The sequence below is a fragment of the Ursus arctos genome, unplaced genomic scaffold (assembly GCF_023065955.2).
Source record: "Ursus arctos isolate Adak ecotype North America unplaced genomic scaffold, UrsArc2.0 scaffold_12, whole genome shotgun sequence".
Taxonomy (NCBI): Eukaryota; Metazoa; Chordata; class Mammalia; order Carnivora; family Ursidae; genus Ursus; species Ursus arctos.
Genome location: NW_026622786.1, coordinates 72,960,833 through 72,975,704, shown reverse-complemented (window position 1 = coordinate 72,975,704; position 14,872 = coordinate 72,960,833). Strand labels below are relative to the sequence as shown.

Below are 14,872 nucleotides of genomic sequence, written 5' to 3'. Positions count from 1 at the left end.
TCCTCTCCCCTCCACCTCCTACCTTTTTCCTTTCTGCGGCTCCCAAAATAGAAACTCTACACCCTTCAGTCAGGAAGCAGGAGTCTTCATGGGGGTTCTGGCCAAGCAGGAAGACCTAAAGACACTGTCACTGCGGTCACCCCAGAACAAGGGCCTGGATGGGCCGCTACCGGGACGCGTGCGATCGATGAGCCCCTCTCACACCCGAAGCTGCCAGTCACCTGTGAGCTTCCTATTCTTAAACAAGAGAAGACACCAGAGTTCACCAGACACCTGAGAAAAGGGACAAACGCAGGAATCAAAGGGAACCTGAGGGGGACAGAAACAAGGTAGAAAAGAAAAATAAAACCAAAAATGACTAACTTTAATAGCTTCCGAGAGAGAAGAAAACCTTACCAAATAAGAACAGGATATTATTACAAAGAAAAATCCAGGGAAAGAAAGGAGCTCTTGAAAATGAAAAACCCGATGGCACAAAGGAACAAAATGCTGGAAAACAAAATGGACAGAAGTAAGTACCCGGAGAGTAGCGTGAAAATATGACGAGACCGGACATCTGACAGGTATGAAAGTCGGAGAAACAAGCCAGGAGGTCCAAGCCCTGAATCCCAGGACATCCAGAGAGAGGGGACAGAAGTCATCAAGGGAGCAATGCAGGACCATTTCGCGAAGCTCAAGTCCCCGAGCTGTCAGACTGGGAGAGTCACCGCCTCAGAGAGACTCTGCCCCACGCCAGGAGCCACGCCTGTGACACCTCACAGCTCTGAGCACGAGGGGAAGATCCGGAGACAGTCACAGAGAACGGAACAGGAACCAGAACAGATCTGGAACTCTTGACAGGCTGCGACGTCTTCAGAACTCTGAAGGCACGTGATTTCCAACCTGCAGTTCTACACTTCGAGCAACTGAGAGACAGAATAAGACTTTCCAGCACCTTCAGTCATGTCAAGTGCCGAAAAACCCTCACCCGTCAGAGACCCTTCCTCCAGAAGACCCTACCGCAGGATGGTCCTACCGCAGGATGGTCTCTGTGGAAATGAGGAACCAGACGAGGGAGTGGAAGATGTAAGTTTGCTGAGAGAGGAGATCCAGTACGGGAGGAAGAGAAGCTCCTGTTTGGGGGCTGAAGGGAGACCCCGGGGTGGCAGCTGGGCACCGAGCAGAGGGAGCCGCTAGACGTCGCCGTCGGGAAGGGCCTGTGCCAGCAATCATGGAGTTTACACAGCAGCCCGTGCAGACGAATGTCTGGAAGGAGTTTCAGTGAGGTGAGCATTTGAGGGTTGAATTAGTCATAAATCTATGGAAAAATAAGTGAACACGCACACCCACTTTTATCCACAGAGAAAACAGGAAAGTTGTACAGGAAAGAAGAAGGAACCACAGGTCATTACGTGACTTGGCTGCGAATTATGTGCGTGCCACTGTGACGAGAGGCCGGGGAAACGGGGGCCACGGGTGGCATGTGGAGAGGCTCTCAGCTCACTAGTTAATGCCGAGAGCTGCAAGCCCTGTGGTGGGTAGCGACCCAGGCCCATTTGTTAGAGGGAGAAGGGTAACCAAAGAGGAAGGGTATTGCTCTTTTCCATAACAAAATTTATGGAAACAGTTCATTGAAGTTGCTTGTGCAACTTCAATAAAATTAAAACCAGAAAGAATGAAAGAGAGTGTGCACATGTCACTGTGTCCCAAAGAGGCCGCTGCTCCCACAGGAGAGACAGGGAGAAGCCAGCTCCTCCTAGGCCCCGGGCCGGATTCCCTGGGACGGGAGAGGCCGGGACTCAGACACACACTGTCCAGGCCCAGCGGCTGCCGAGTCCTCAGCTCTCAGGGGCCACAGTGGGTGGGGGTGAGGACCCCACTTCCCGTACTCCCCCCCCCTCAGGCTGAGCCCCGAGCCTCCTTAGATCCCCTACGGGAACCCAGGGGGCAGGTCTGCTTGAGAAATGGATTCTCCTTTAAATTTTAATAGGATGCATTTAGGTCTTCTCTGACAGTCCTCAGAGCTCTGGGGACTCTGGCCCCAGCCCACTCAGACACTCAGTCTGCCCCATGATCAATATGTCTTTTCTCGTTTCCATTTTGCTTTCATGCTGTCTTTTTTTTTTTTTTTTTTTTTTACTGTCCGTGACTTGGGTTTCGTAGTGACATAATCAGCTCTCTCATGTCTGGCGTGAGTTCCCTGGGAAGTCCTTCAAGTACTCAGGAGAAAGATGCCAGGCCAGTACTGAGAGTTGGCCTCGCCAGAGTAACATCTGATCCAGCCACACCTCGGACATACCGCGGGTTCACTTCCAGACCCCGCAATAAAGCAAGACAGATGGATTTTTGTTTTGGTTTCCCAGTACATACAAGAGCCGTGTTTACCCAAGGCTGCATGTAGTCTCCTAAGTGTGCAATAGCATTATGTCTAAAAGGTGCACATGCCTTAATTTAGAAATACCTTATTGCTAAGGAAATGCTCACCATCATCTGCGCTCTCAGCGAGTCGCCATCTTTTTGCTGGGGGAGGGTCTGGCCTCAGCGTTGGTGGCCGTTGACCGGTCAGGGTGGTGGGTGCCTGAAGCCGAGGTGGCCGTGGTGATTTCTTAAAATAAGACAATAATGAAGTTTGCTGCATCAATTGACTCTTCCTTTCATGAATGATTCCCCTGTAGCATGGGACGCTGTTTGATAGCGTTTTACCCAGAGCTGAACTTTCAAATCAGAGTCAACCCTCTGAGACTCTGCCACTGCGCTCGTTATCAACCCAGCGTCTGGAATGTCCTAAATCCTTTGTTGTCATGTCTTCAATCTTCACAGCATCTTCACCACCAGAAGTTTCGATCTCAAGAAACCGCTTCCTTTGTTCAGCCAAAGCAGCAACTCCTCGTCCGTTCAGGTTTGATCGTGAGACGGCAGCCGTCCAGCCCCATCCCCAGGCTCCACTTATAATTCTAGTTCTCTTGCTCTTTCCACCCCATCTGCGGCTACTTCCTCCGCTAAAGTCTCGAACCTCTCATTTATCAAAAAGCAATGATCTGCAAAGTGCAATAAAGTGAAGCCGGGTAAAACGAAGTGTGCCTGTATTTTTATTTGAGGGGATAATCTCCACAAAGGAATAATGTTCTCAAGAATCTAAGGGGTTACCTGGGAACAAAATTCCCTGCTCTTGTTTTCAAAATAGCCATTTGCAAATCTATCGTTGGCCAAGACCCAGAGCCTGGATTGGGTCTGAGAGAACCCTTCCCGCTTCCCAGTCCAAACCATCAGTGCTGCTCACCGGGCAGCCAGCATCTTTCCTCCTGCTGCTCCAGAGGAAGGGCCCCCATCTCAACACTGCTTTGGCCCCGCCCCCTCAAGCCTTCTCCAGGGCCCTGCTAGAGAGTAGACGATTCACTCTCCAGCCTGCTGGGGTCACACTCAGAGCTGCACGTCCACACTTCCAGGGAGAAGTCTGAGAATTAAGGAGAGATCAGGGCCCTGGGGCCCTCTCAGGAAGAAGACAGGGCCCCGGCAGCCTGGACTTATTGGGGCCCCACATTCAGAGCAGGGAGCCTGGGGCCACTTCTCTCTGGCCCCCAGGACACAAGGGATCTGCTCAGCCTGGGAAAACGGCAGCCCACGAGCAGCCCTCTTTTGGCATCACATTTCATTTTGACCTTTAACACTTGCAGGACAGGTCAGCACGCAAATGACTTCGGCTGCCAACCCCAGATGCTGGTCCCATCACTGAGACCATCTGACTTTACCTTCCTCAGATCAAGCGTGACTCCAGGTGCCCGGCCTAGTTCAGCCCTGACTCTTGTCCTTGCTTCTTCCTGAGACCCAGAGCCTCGATCCTGCTCACAGATTCTAAGAGCTGCTGAGTCCAGGGACCTGCCCCTCAGCTACAGTCTCCAGACTAGGCTGGAGGGAGATTCCTTCATGTAATAAACATCCTCTAGCACTGCCTATGTGCCAGGCGCTTTTCTCAGCACCAGTGATACCGCAATGACCAAAATACAATTCCTGTCCTCTCACAGAGCTCACAATGCTGGTGGAGGAAATAGAAACAAACTAGTAGATACATGGAAAGACATAACACAGGGAAAGGGAATAAGAAATGCCAGAAAAGGGCACAAATGGATGGGTAGTCTGAGAAGGCTTCGCTGAAGGGTAACTAGAAGAAGTGAGGGAGCCATGGGACTCCTGGGGAAAGTGTTCCAGGCAGAGAGCACAGCAAGTACAAAGGCCCTGAGGCAGAAGCATGTCTGACAAAGAACAAAGAGGTCACTGGCTGGAGCACAGGGAGCAGGGAGGAGCTGAGGCCAGCATACACAGGCCCCTCGAGGGCTGTGGCGGGTGCAGGAGAGCAGTGACGGGGTCTGGATTGAGAAGGCACTGTGGTGAGAAAGGGGGGATGCAGGAGATTATAGGAGGACACTGTGAGAGATGGCGGTGGCTTGATCCAGGAGGTGAGAAAAAAAATGGGCAGATTCTGGATATGGTTGCAAGGGCTGAGTTGACAAGATTTGCTAGTGGACACGAGACGGAGCAGTTTGAGGCCTGAACATCTGGAAAAATGAAGTTGCCTGCGCAGAATGTGAACAAGCAACTTCGCTTCTCTTTCAGAGATACTCCTTCTACCTCTGGCCACTTTCAGGCTTTCAGAAGGACATTCGGCGAGTGTGTGGTGACGTACGTGGTGTCTCTGCCTATGTCACGCAACACGACCTGTAGGTTATCAACTCGAGCAGTAAGCATTTCCGGTTCCAGTGTGGATTTTTGGAGCAGTTCACGTGATGAGCTTCCTGCTTACCCCCCACCCCCAAAGCTCCAACTTCTCACTACTTATTTGATTCATAATTTAATCCATGTGTTCCTCAAGACGTATTACAGAGATAACAGATATTACCAAAGCCAGAATTCAACGTCATCCTTAATCTGGAGTTCACAGGGAGATGGGGCTAGGCAAAGTAGAAATTTGGAAATTTGGGGTGAAACATAATGATACACTCGTAGGCCTCAAAGTCATAGAAGAAATGGGTTTCTGAAGAATTACTGAGAAAGAGAATAACCTTTAAATTTTTAAAAATGAAAACTACCCTCTTCAACAACTGTTTCATAAACACACACACATGCTTTAAAAAATGTGGAAATATGGGTCCACCAGGAAACATGTGCTGGGTATACCGCACGAGCTCTTCGGCGTGAATAAGATAAATCCAGCTAGGAGAAATGAAAATACATGAGATAGAACGCACATCTATTAAAAATATAACTCCCTCCAATGGAGCAATATTGAATTAAGTCAACTTTTAAAAGAAATTCGTTAACAATTGTACCAAGAACCCGATGAGTCACTGGCTCTCAGCATCTGTGTGTGCTGTTCTAAGGATGAGCTCACTGGACACAGCAGTGGACGTTACGCAGATGGCTGGAGACCTGACATGAAGCCCTGGGGAGAAGACCAGCTGGACAAATGAGTCTGGGAGTCATCAGCCTACAGACAGTATAGAGAGTCACCTTGGGAGTTTAGACCCAGAAAAGGGCAATACCGGAGACTGAGCCCTAGGAGCCCTCATGTTTAGAAATTAGGAGATTATGGGAAATCTCATCTCAAAGATGAGAAGAAAGTGCCACTGGCAAAGGAAGAGGATCAAGAAAGATGGTGCCCTGGAAACCAGTGGACAAAGGGTTTCAAGGAAGGGGGAGGGAGGAGGGATCAACTGTGTCAAATGCTGCCAGCAGGTCAGGGAAGAACAGAAGTGAGAACTGACCACAGAATTCTACAGGGTGGAGGGCGCTGTTGACCTTGGTAAGAGTAGTTCTGAGGCGTGATGAACCCAAAGGCCCACCTGGAACGGACTGAGAGAGAATGGGAGGAAAGACGCTGAAGTAAGCAAGCGTGGTTAACTCTTTCTGGAGTTTGTCTTTAAAGGGCAGCAGAAAAATCTGGTGATACAGGCCCTTCCATCAAAGGAGTGTTTTTAAGGTGGGACACTTTAAGTCTGGAAACGTGGAACTGAATGGGCCAGGAGAGCGGCAATGGCTTCAGTGATGTGTTGGGGTATATTGGGGTAGGTGAGAAGAGATGGGACCCAGCACCCTCTGACAGGAACCCAGGTGCTCCTCTTTCAGCTCAGCAGCTAAGTGCTGCCGTTGGCAGGGCCTGGGATGGAGTCTTGCTAAAGGCCTGAAGGGCTCAGGGGCAGCCCTGGGCAACTGTGTGCCCATGAGTCACCTTACCACCCTCACTGGCCCACCCACAGCGGGGCTTCTGTTCCCTGCCCTGGATTCCATTTCTGAGTTGAGACTGGGCTGCCCCTCGAAACACGACTTCCCCCTCTCGATCCCTTGCTCCTTGCCCATGGTCACCTTTCTGAATAGCCCCACCCTAGCTGGGCCTGGCCTCTCTGGCTCTTACTGTCTGGTTCATCATTCCCTTCAGACCAAAGCACCCTCAAAGCTCGGGTGACCACTTTCAGCAGCCAGGCAGGTCTGATTCCAGTGTCTCCTTCTTCCACACCAGCTCTTGGGGCTAAGCTCCCAGCCTTCCTCGCAACAAGCGAACTTGAGTCGGGACAATATAGGCCTTACCCTCAATGAACAATTAAACTTCGTATGAGTGAAAACAACATTCCCCGACAAAGGAACCCTTCCAAAACAACCATGGCAAATGCATCGGTGCTGGGCGAGAGAGCCCACGCAGTCCTGACGGGCACTCCTGGAGGCTGCCTGGAAAATGCAGACTTTGTTTGGGTGTGGAAGTGATGGGAACAAAGGGAGGGGCTGTGTGCCAGGAAATCAATGCCACAGATAGGAACTGATGCATAGTGTGTACAAAGCAAGGCCCTAGGACCCAAGTCAAGAGGGGTCCTGGAATGAATTTCAGTGCCATGGTTATTCCAGAAGAACCAGGGAGTGGGAAGGGTCCGGAGGTTAGTTAAAAGAGAGGGTTGAGTACTGCCTCTGAAGGCTGGCTAGGACTTGGCAGTGGGCAGAGCTCAGCAGGCCCAGAGGGGGAAGTACAAGACAGGCAGGTCAGACTGTGGGTCCTGGAAGATCAGGCGGAGTTTTACCTGGATTCTGTAGATAAGGCGGCCATAGGAGGCCGTAGGGCCGAAGGGTGACACAGGCAGAACCATGATCAGAGACACTGAATGGCACCAACATGGGAGCCTGGAGACAGGGAGACCAGAGACCACAGCTGAGTCATGAACCACTTCATGTGGATACCAGAATTTGGGGGACTAATTGGAAGGGGGGGAATCAGGGGAAAAAGTGCCCAAGATGATACTGAGGTTTTGAGTGTGAAGGTCTGGATACATCATCTGAGATCTGGGTGCAGAAGAAGATTCTGTTGGTGGCTTGGTTAGCACACGCTGAAACCGAGGGGCCCAGGAGGCATCAGAAACAAGGGTATATAGTTCAGGAGTGAGGCTCTATCTGGACACCCAGATTTAGTGTTGCTCGCGTGGTGACAAGGTTTGAAGAGGAGACAGATGCTGTGGACAAGGGAGAGCACTGAAGGTCAAAAGGAATCAGTCCGCCTGACCAGGTACACGCGTCACCATTCCACCCAGACCACCGACTGAGCTACCTTCCCTCTCCGCCTGTCCCAGTCTCACCCACCTTTCCCAGTCTGGCCCCAGCTTGTCCAGGAAGCCCCTTCTGGCTGTCCAGCCCCAGAGGTCCCCGCCTGCTGGGAGCATCTCAACATTAGCAGTCCACACCTCGGCACCGGGCCTCTGCTGCCACCTGAACCAGTCTCCAAGCCTCCTGAGGGCAGAACCACAGTGTACCCCCTCGGCTCCTGGTATCTTCGAGCACAGGGCACCCAGAAGGCATTGCATACATGGCTCCTCCTTGACGGATTGATTAATCGAATGATTTCTGGGTTGGAGGTCAAGATGAAAGGTAGGGAGACTAGTGAGTAGCTTGACTAGTGATAAAAATACGCACGAGCGTGGGACTCACGGCATCTACTCTTTGTGTCTGGCTTCTCGACTTTTGGCTCTGAATTCGATCTACAGGAATGAACAAGGACACATCTGAACAACACTGCTGAGTAAAAACAAGTTGCCGACAGATGTGAAACCCATGGGATTAGTGCTGTCGACCGAATATCTCTGACCCCCCACGTGCACAAGAGGGGTACATGCCTCCACTCTCCCTGAGGCAGGGGAGGCCACGGGGGGCTTGCCCTGGCCAATGCCGTGGGAATAGAAGCTTCCGGGTGGAAGCCGTAAGGGCCAGTGCACAACGATTTCTCATCTTCCGCTCTCAGTCTCCATCCCCCTAGATCTCTTAGTGACTCCTAGGAACAGAAGCCCACACGGACCCTTGTCAAACAGGTCTGGGAGTGACAGCAATGCTTGCTGTGTTAAAAAGAAGAAGAAGGAGGAGGAGGAGGAGGAGGAGGAGGAGGAGGAGGAGGAGGAGGAGGAGAAGAAAAAGAAAAGAGGAAGGAACGAGTCTAAGAACTGTGGTGGCCTCAGATGGGACTGCTTGAAGGATATAGTCGGTTTCTGGGTGGGGGACACCCTTGGCAGTTTGAGGGGGACATGGGATCTCATGGTTGGTTGGAACGGACAGTCGCATCCTTGGCCCCATCCAAGAGATGCTGGAGGTGCCCCCACTACACGGTAACCTAGAACACACTCCGCAAATTTCCAAACATTCCTGGGTAGTGGATAGCAGCCCCAGAGAACCATGAATATAGAGGGGTCGCAAGAAGCGGGGGGTGGGAGGTGCAGCAGGGGCCTCGATGGGACAGCTGGGCTGCAGGAGAAGAGAATGATGGGTGACACTACATGACCCCGAAGTGCTCCGATAGGATGTGGTGAGGCGCGTGGAGGGCATGTCTCACGGCCTGCACAACAGAGCCAGATTGTCCGGAGGGACACACACCAAGTGGCTCCAGCAGAGACAAAATGCTCTGATGCGCACTGGTCAGCGTCATGGCACGGCCCTTACGTGGGGGAACACAGGCTCTCCTGCCAACCCATGAGGCCTGTTGTTTCCCCTCTTATGGATGAGGAAACAGCTGGAGACACAAGGGCTTGTCTGAGCCGGAGAGATGTAAGTGGGAGGGGCAGGGAGGATGGGCCTGGAAAGGGAGGGAGATTCTGGAACAGAGCAGGTGGGACTAAGTGATGACCTGGATGGGACAGTGGGGGGAGGGGGAGCCTCAAGGCCCAGGCTGTGGGAAGAGAAGGGGACTCAGGTGTGACCTCTCACGTTTCAGCTGCAGGCAGACCCTGTGGCAGAGACCCCAGCAGGGAGCTGGGGCTGTGAGGTAACAGGAATGGGGAGAGGTTCCTGCCAGCTGCCTTCCCGAGCTCCAGCTTCCCAGGGAAATGAGGGGAGCAGGGAGCCGCCTTGGGGACCCCAACTCCAGTCTGGAGGCAGCTGCTTCCCAGGGAGGAAGCAAACCTCTTCGCGCACACCAGCTAGCCCTCAGCCCCTGAGGGCCTCACGGGCGGTTCTTGGAGCCAGAGGACAGAAGGCAAGTCACTGTGAGCAGACGCGTCAATCCTTGGATGAAGTCATAGGGGGCCTCTTCAGTACCCAATGGTGTGAGACAGAGAGACACAAGAGGGCGCTCTATTCAAATAGCAGGGACAAAACTGGTCCGTCCGGCTTAGTCGTTGGAAAAAGCTTTGGTCCAGTGTTTCCCAATGGAGCTGCTACGGGAACTCTGGGCAGGATGTTTCTGCCCTAGAGGGTGGTTTCCCTACCACTGCACTTTTTTTGTCATCCTTGACCCCTCCATGTCACTGTGACACCCCGACTCCCCAAGTTTTGTTTCCAAACACCCCCTCTCCTGACAGCCCCAGCCCCTCACTGCCACCAGAAGATGCCCTCTGGTGGCCCTGGGGAGCTTGGCCATCTCTGCTCTCCCCAACCAGCAGAGGAAGCCGGCACCTCCCACTTTGACCTTGTGAGCGAGGCACCGGCAGGCGCTGAGAATGTCAGGTCCCCGGTGACCCCCATGTTGGCCGGCACTCACGCTCACGAGGATTCTCCCCCTTGGGAGGTAGGCGTTCCCTCGTGCTACAGTCCCTTGGGACCAGGTGGGACGAGGGCTGCACTGATCACACTGGGGACACAGACACAGGACCCTGAGACAGACAGCACATCCCAGGGAGCAAACACGTGGTCACATAGAACACAGCTTGCACAAAACTTCCACAAAGCCAGTCGGCGACAAGGCACCCTTCCGAAGCCCAGAGGGCCCCACAGTGTGAGTCGTGAGATGTTTAGATCGTTAGGTTTCCAAAGATAAGCACCAACGGTAAAAAAACAGCGATGACATTCCAAATATTTACCAACCAGTGAGTCCTGGACCCTGACCAGTCAGAATGGGGACCGGTGTAGACAGCTGGCGTGAGCAGTGCCTTCGTTTTGACCCTGCGGCCAGCCTGTGGACAGAGCCTGAGTCTCCTGTGGACACCAGGCACGCCAAGGTGGCGGCTTGCGCAGGACAGAGGTGATTTTGGGGGCAAATGCCCAAGGTCAATGGCAGTCCGGACAGGACCTAGGAGGCGCACTTATCCGCCCCAGTGTGGCAACTAGAAACCCGGCCAACATCTGAAGAAGGGGCTGCTCCTGTCCTCAGCACACAGCCGGTCCCCATCCCCCACCAGGGAGCCTGGTGTTCTGAAACAGAGGCGGCCTGCGAGTCCCACGAAGGTGGCGTCTGCTGGGAAGCGCCAGTGGGCACAGCCCGGCCCGGGGAGACGCTCACCGCCTCTCACCACAGATGGTACCACCTCTTCCTCCACAGGAAGCAGCACCAAACATTGCAAACCAAACATGATTCTTACCCTCCTTCGAAGATTTTGATCCTCGTTGGCTCCCCTCTTTTGGAGGCAGGAGCTTCCTCCTCCGGCTTCCCTCGCTTCTCTTCTTCCTTCTGCACTCTAGCTAGATCTTTCTGGCCTTCCGGGGAAACCAGCGAAGGGAGGTGAACCTGGCCCACCGCGGGAATGACAAAATCACTGCTGTTAAACGGGAGGAAGGGAACGGTGCCTTGGATGGCACTGCATGCTTACACCTCACGGTGTGTGGCCCCCTCAGCTTCCCTCCACCCTGCAAAGACACGCTTGAAGTACCCGTTGGCAGAAGGAAGGAAATGGATCCCTAGAGAGCTGAGGTCCCCTCTTCAAGGCCACCTGGTTAGTTGGTGTCAAAACTGGGACTCCCACCAGGTCTTTCTCCTGGGAAGACCAGGCCTTCCCACGAGAGCTGCATTTGCTTTTCCTGTCACATGAGTCTAGAACCTCCTAGGGACAGGTCCTCATCTGGGTGTCCTCGGTCACGCCAGCACCCAAAACAGAGCCTGCCTCAGAGATGTGTGAAGGGTGGTGAGCCAATAAATGATGAAACCCCCGACGGTCAGCTGCCCCAATTCTCTTTAGCAGATCAGAACATCAGGGTCACCCTGCAAGTTAAGGGCATTGCCAGGAGCAGAGTGCAGGTCTCGTGAGGGCCCTGACCAAGGCTTTGTGTGCTCACTGATGGGCATGCTCCTGGAGGGGGTGTGCAGGCTCTGGCTGGTAGTCTAAGGGCACCCATTCTCTTCACAGAGCTATGGGCCTCAGTGGTGGGAGCTGGCTCAGCAGGAATACGGGTCCTCTAGACCCTCTGATGGCAGCAGCGGGTGGGCACACCCTTGAACAGGGAGCACTGATGCTGGGCTGGGGGCTGGGGGCTGGGGCCAGCCGTGCCTGGAGTGAGACTCTCCCACTTCACGGCACTGTCAGTTAAGGTCATGTTTACAGCCCGTGGGAGAAGCACCCCTGTCTCCTGGTGCTGGGACAATCTAACCCCAGGGTCCTGTGCCAACCGTGCCGCCTGGCCCTGTAAAGGGTGGCCTGGGCTGAGCAGAAAGGGAGCCGGCAGGGAGTCAGGGGATCTGGGTTTTAGTACCATGGAGGCCACCCTGAATGCTGAGCCACCTTTCATGGACCGCTTCTCTTCCTGGGGTCAGTTAACCTCTGAGAGGGTTTAGATCATCTTGAAGATCCATTCCGGGGCCAACGTCTATGACTCAGTGACCCCCGCCCCCCGCCATGCAGTCTCTTCAGGATTGGAGACGACGAGTGGACACCGAGCAAGGCTCCAGACTGCTGCTTTGGCAGAAGGCAGCAGATTTTGTGCAGTGCCCATGGATTTCCAGAGCACCCCGTTTTCCCTCCTCTCTCTGCCTGCCGTCTGCACCACCCGTGGAATGACCAAGGGGCCTTCCACAGGCTGACAGATGACTTCTCTCTCACAACCAGCTGTGATGTCTGGGCGAAGCTGGAGGAGGCTGGTTTGGGTGGCAGTGTGCCACTCTGGAAACACGGCTGGAACTGAGAGGGGACCAGGAATCCATGCTGGCTTTTAAAGACAATAGTATGATTGTCTTTAAATCGTAAAAACGATTCTTGAGTGCTGGTGTGCCAAGCACTGTTCTAAACACACTTGGTATATTTCAACTCATTTACTTATCTCCACAGCCCTATGAGCTGAGTATTTTTAATATCTCTAGTTTATAGGTGAGGAAACCAAGGCACAGACAGAAGGGGTAACTGGCCCAAGGTCACACAGCTTGTAAGTGAAGCAGTGGGATTCCAACTGGGGAAACGTGGCACTGGAGTCCTTGTTCCTAATCTGTTTGCAATATGTGGTTGTCAAAATGACCCCCAAGCAGGAGAAACTGGGGAATGGAATGTGGTTGCAAAGCGACTTTTGTCTAAGCTGGGGTTTCTTCAGGGCTTAGATATGGAAAAAATACCTGTGGCCCAACTCAAACCTGATACGGTGGCCTAGACCTACAGGAAGATAGTTTGGAATATCCTCAAAATTCCGAGATAGCGCAAAGGGCCTTTCCAGAGCTACTAACAGAGAATGGAAGCTACAGGATGACAAACTCATCTCCGCTCAGTAAAGAACTTTCTTAAAGCCCTGTCCAGAGATGGGTTGTGCTGTACCAAGAGGTGGTGAGCTCCCCATCACTGGAGACAGGCAAACAGAGGCCAGAGAGAGGGGTGTGTAATTGTAGAAAGGCACGAAGCAGTGAGGCATGCAGCTATATTAATGCACCATATGGGTGCACTTCTGGTAGGAAACACGCCAGTGAATCTAGCATTTTATTCCAAGAAAAAGTTTGCAGGTTTCCGCTCATTTTATGAAAGCAGCATTTTAAACAAAAGATTGCCAAACTCAATTAAGCTAAATGAACTCTTCCTTTTTCTTAAATGGACTTTTCGCGTACAGTCATTCCAACAGAGAGGCAGTCCGGGTCATCTGGAAGGGCTCTGGAGTGAGGTCTAGCTCTGACTCTGGGCTCTGCCCTTTATGTGCAGCCCTGTAACGGTCACCTGACTTCTCCATGAATCGGCCTCCTCATCTATACAATGGTGACATAGCACCCTAACTTTCCAGTGGTCGTGCGGACAGAAGTAAAGTTCTACATGACCTGGCCCACAGCAGGGGCATGAAAAGTCGTAAGTATGAATATAATTCCAACAGCATCTTGGGTGTAGCTGTAGCCAGGAAGACACACTGGAGAGAAATCAGTCATGACGTTTATGGCAAATGTGGAAATCTCATCTAAGGATGTCTTTAGACTGACAAGGATATTCAGAGACTAAATCTGGGAAACAATCCTGTGAAGAATATCCAGCTGAGCTAAGGACCAATTCAGTGCACAAAATTCACTCAGTGATAAAACAGGAGGAGACAAATAGAGGAGGAGTTCCCGAACACAGTTTTGTTCATGTGTCTGTGATATGAATTTCGTTTAGTGGATTTAGGCCTGATTTGATCAAAGCATCTGGTCTGAAGACACACTGATGAACATTTTAAAATCTGTAGTCACTTTTATGGGTTTGTTTTCCTCCAATAATAGAAAGAAGATAAATCAATTCTCTGAAGTCAGAGACGTCTAAGTTCAAATTCTGGGTGTGCCATATACCTGCCATGTGACCTTGACGCCTCTCACCCTCCGACCCTTGGGTCCCTCATCTATAGATGGGAGATGGTCCTGCTGCCTCACAGGTAGAGAGAAGCACTGACTGGTTCGGCACAGCGCCTGGCACACCGAGGCGACTCAATCAACAAGACCAACTGTTAGTCCACAAACACCGACTCAGCATACCTTCTTCGCACGGCCAGGTTGCTTAGGCTGGCCTTATCAGGGTATGCAGGTGTCGTGTATCTGAGGCAAAGTGGGAATGATCAAATTTCAAACTCCCTGAACTTGCAGGGGGTCAGTTCTCTCTACAGTTCCTGGAGCAGCCTCGGGTCACAGGCACTGGAGGAGTTCATGTGAACTTAGTCATGGCCGGGTGCTACCACACAGCACGGATGGGTCAGGCTGTGAGTGATCCTGCCCCCTGGTGGTGATGAGGAACACTGCAGCCAAGCTCTGTTGGCTATCCTGCTCACGGGAGAGAAAGCAGGAGTATTTCAGGAGTTGTTTGTGCCAAATTCTAGAAACTCGGGAAGTGGGAAGATTTTGAGTGGTACCAGAGAATGGAAATAGCAGATGTAGTAATAAGAAAAGGAGGAAAAGCTAACAGGACCAGGGAGGAACATGTGGAGGGGCATAAAGTTTTGAAATTGCTGCAGGTTTTCCCATCAGCCAAGTTTTCCAACTCGTCGTTTGGAGAATTCTTTTTTTTTTTTTTCCTGGCTTCAGACTGTGTCTTTGATTTCACAATAGCAGCTAATGGGAAAGCAGGATGACTTTAAAGCTCACTTTATTGAAATGCATCTAGTCTGGTGATGTGAGGGACACACTGACAAAGAAACCCAATAAGTATGTTTTCTTATAAGGTGGCCAGTCACAGCTGACAGAAGGGAAATCTGCCCACTCATCTGGCTCTAGATATGCAAACAGAAGTTGAGGAGTACGTGG

At 52.2% G+C, this 14,872-nt stretch overlaps 1 protein-coding gene across 1 annotated transcript in view; it reads right to left on the bottom strand.

The window, feature by feature from the left end:
* Positions 1-14,872, bottom strand: part of HIVEP3 (HIVEP zinc finger 3) — a 451,731-nt gene that overhangs the window by 38,230 nt on the left and 398,629 nt on the right. Inside the window, exon 6 of the mRNA XM_026498358.4 lies at positions 10,791-10,936. Within this exon, the coding sequence (XP_026354143.4) occupies positions 10,791-10,936 (146 nt within the window). The remainder of the gene's footprint in view (positions 1-10,790; positions 10,937-14,872) is intronic.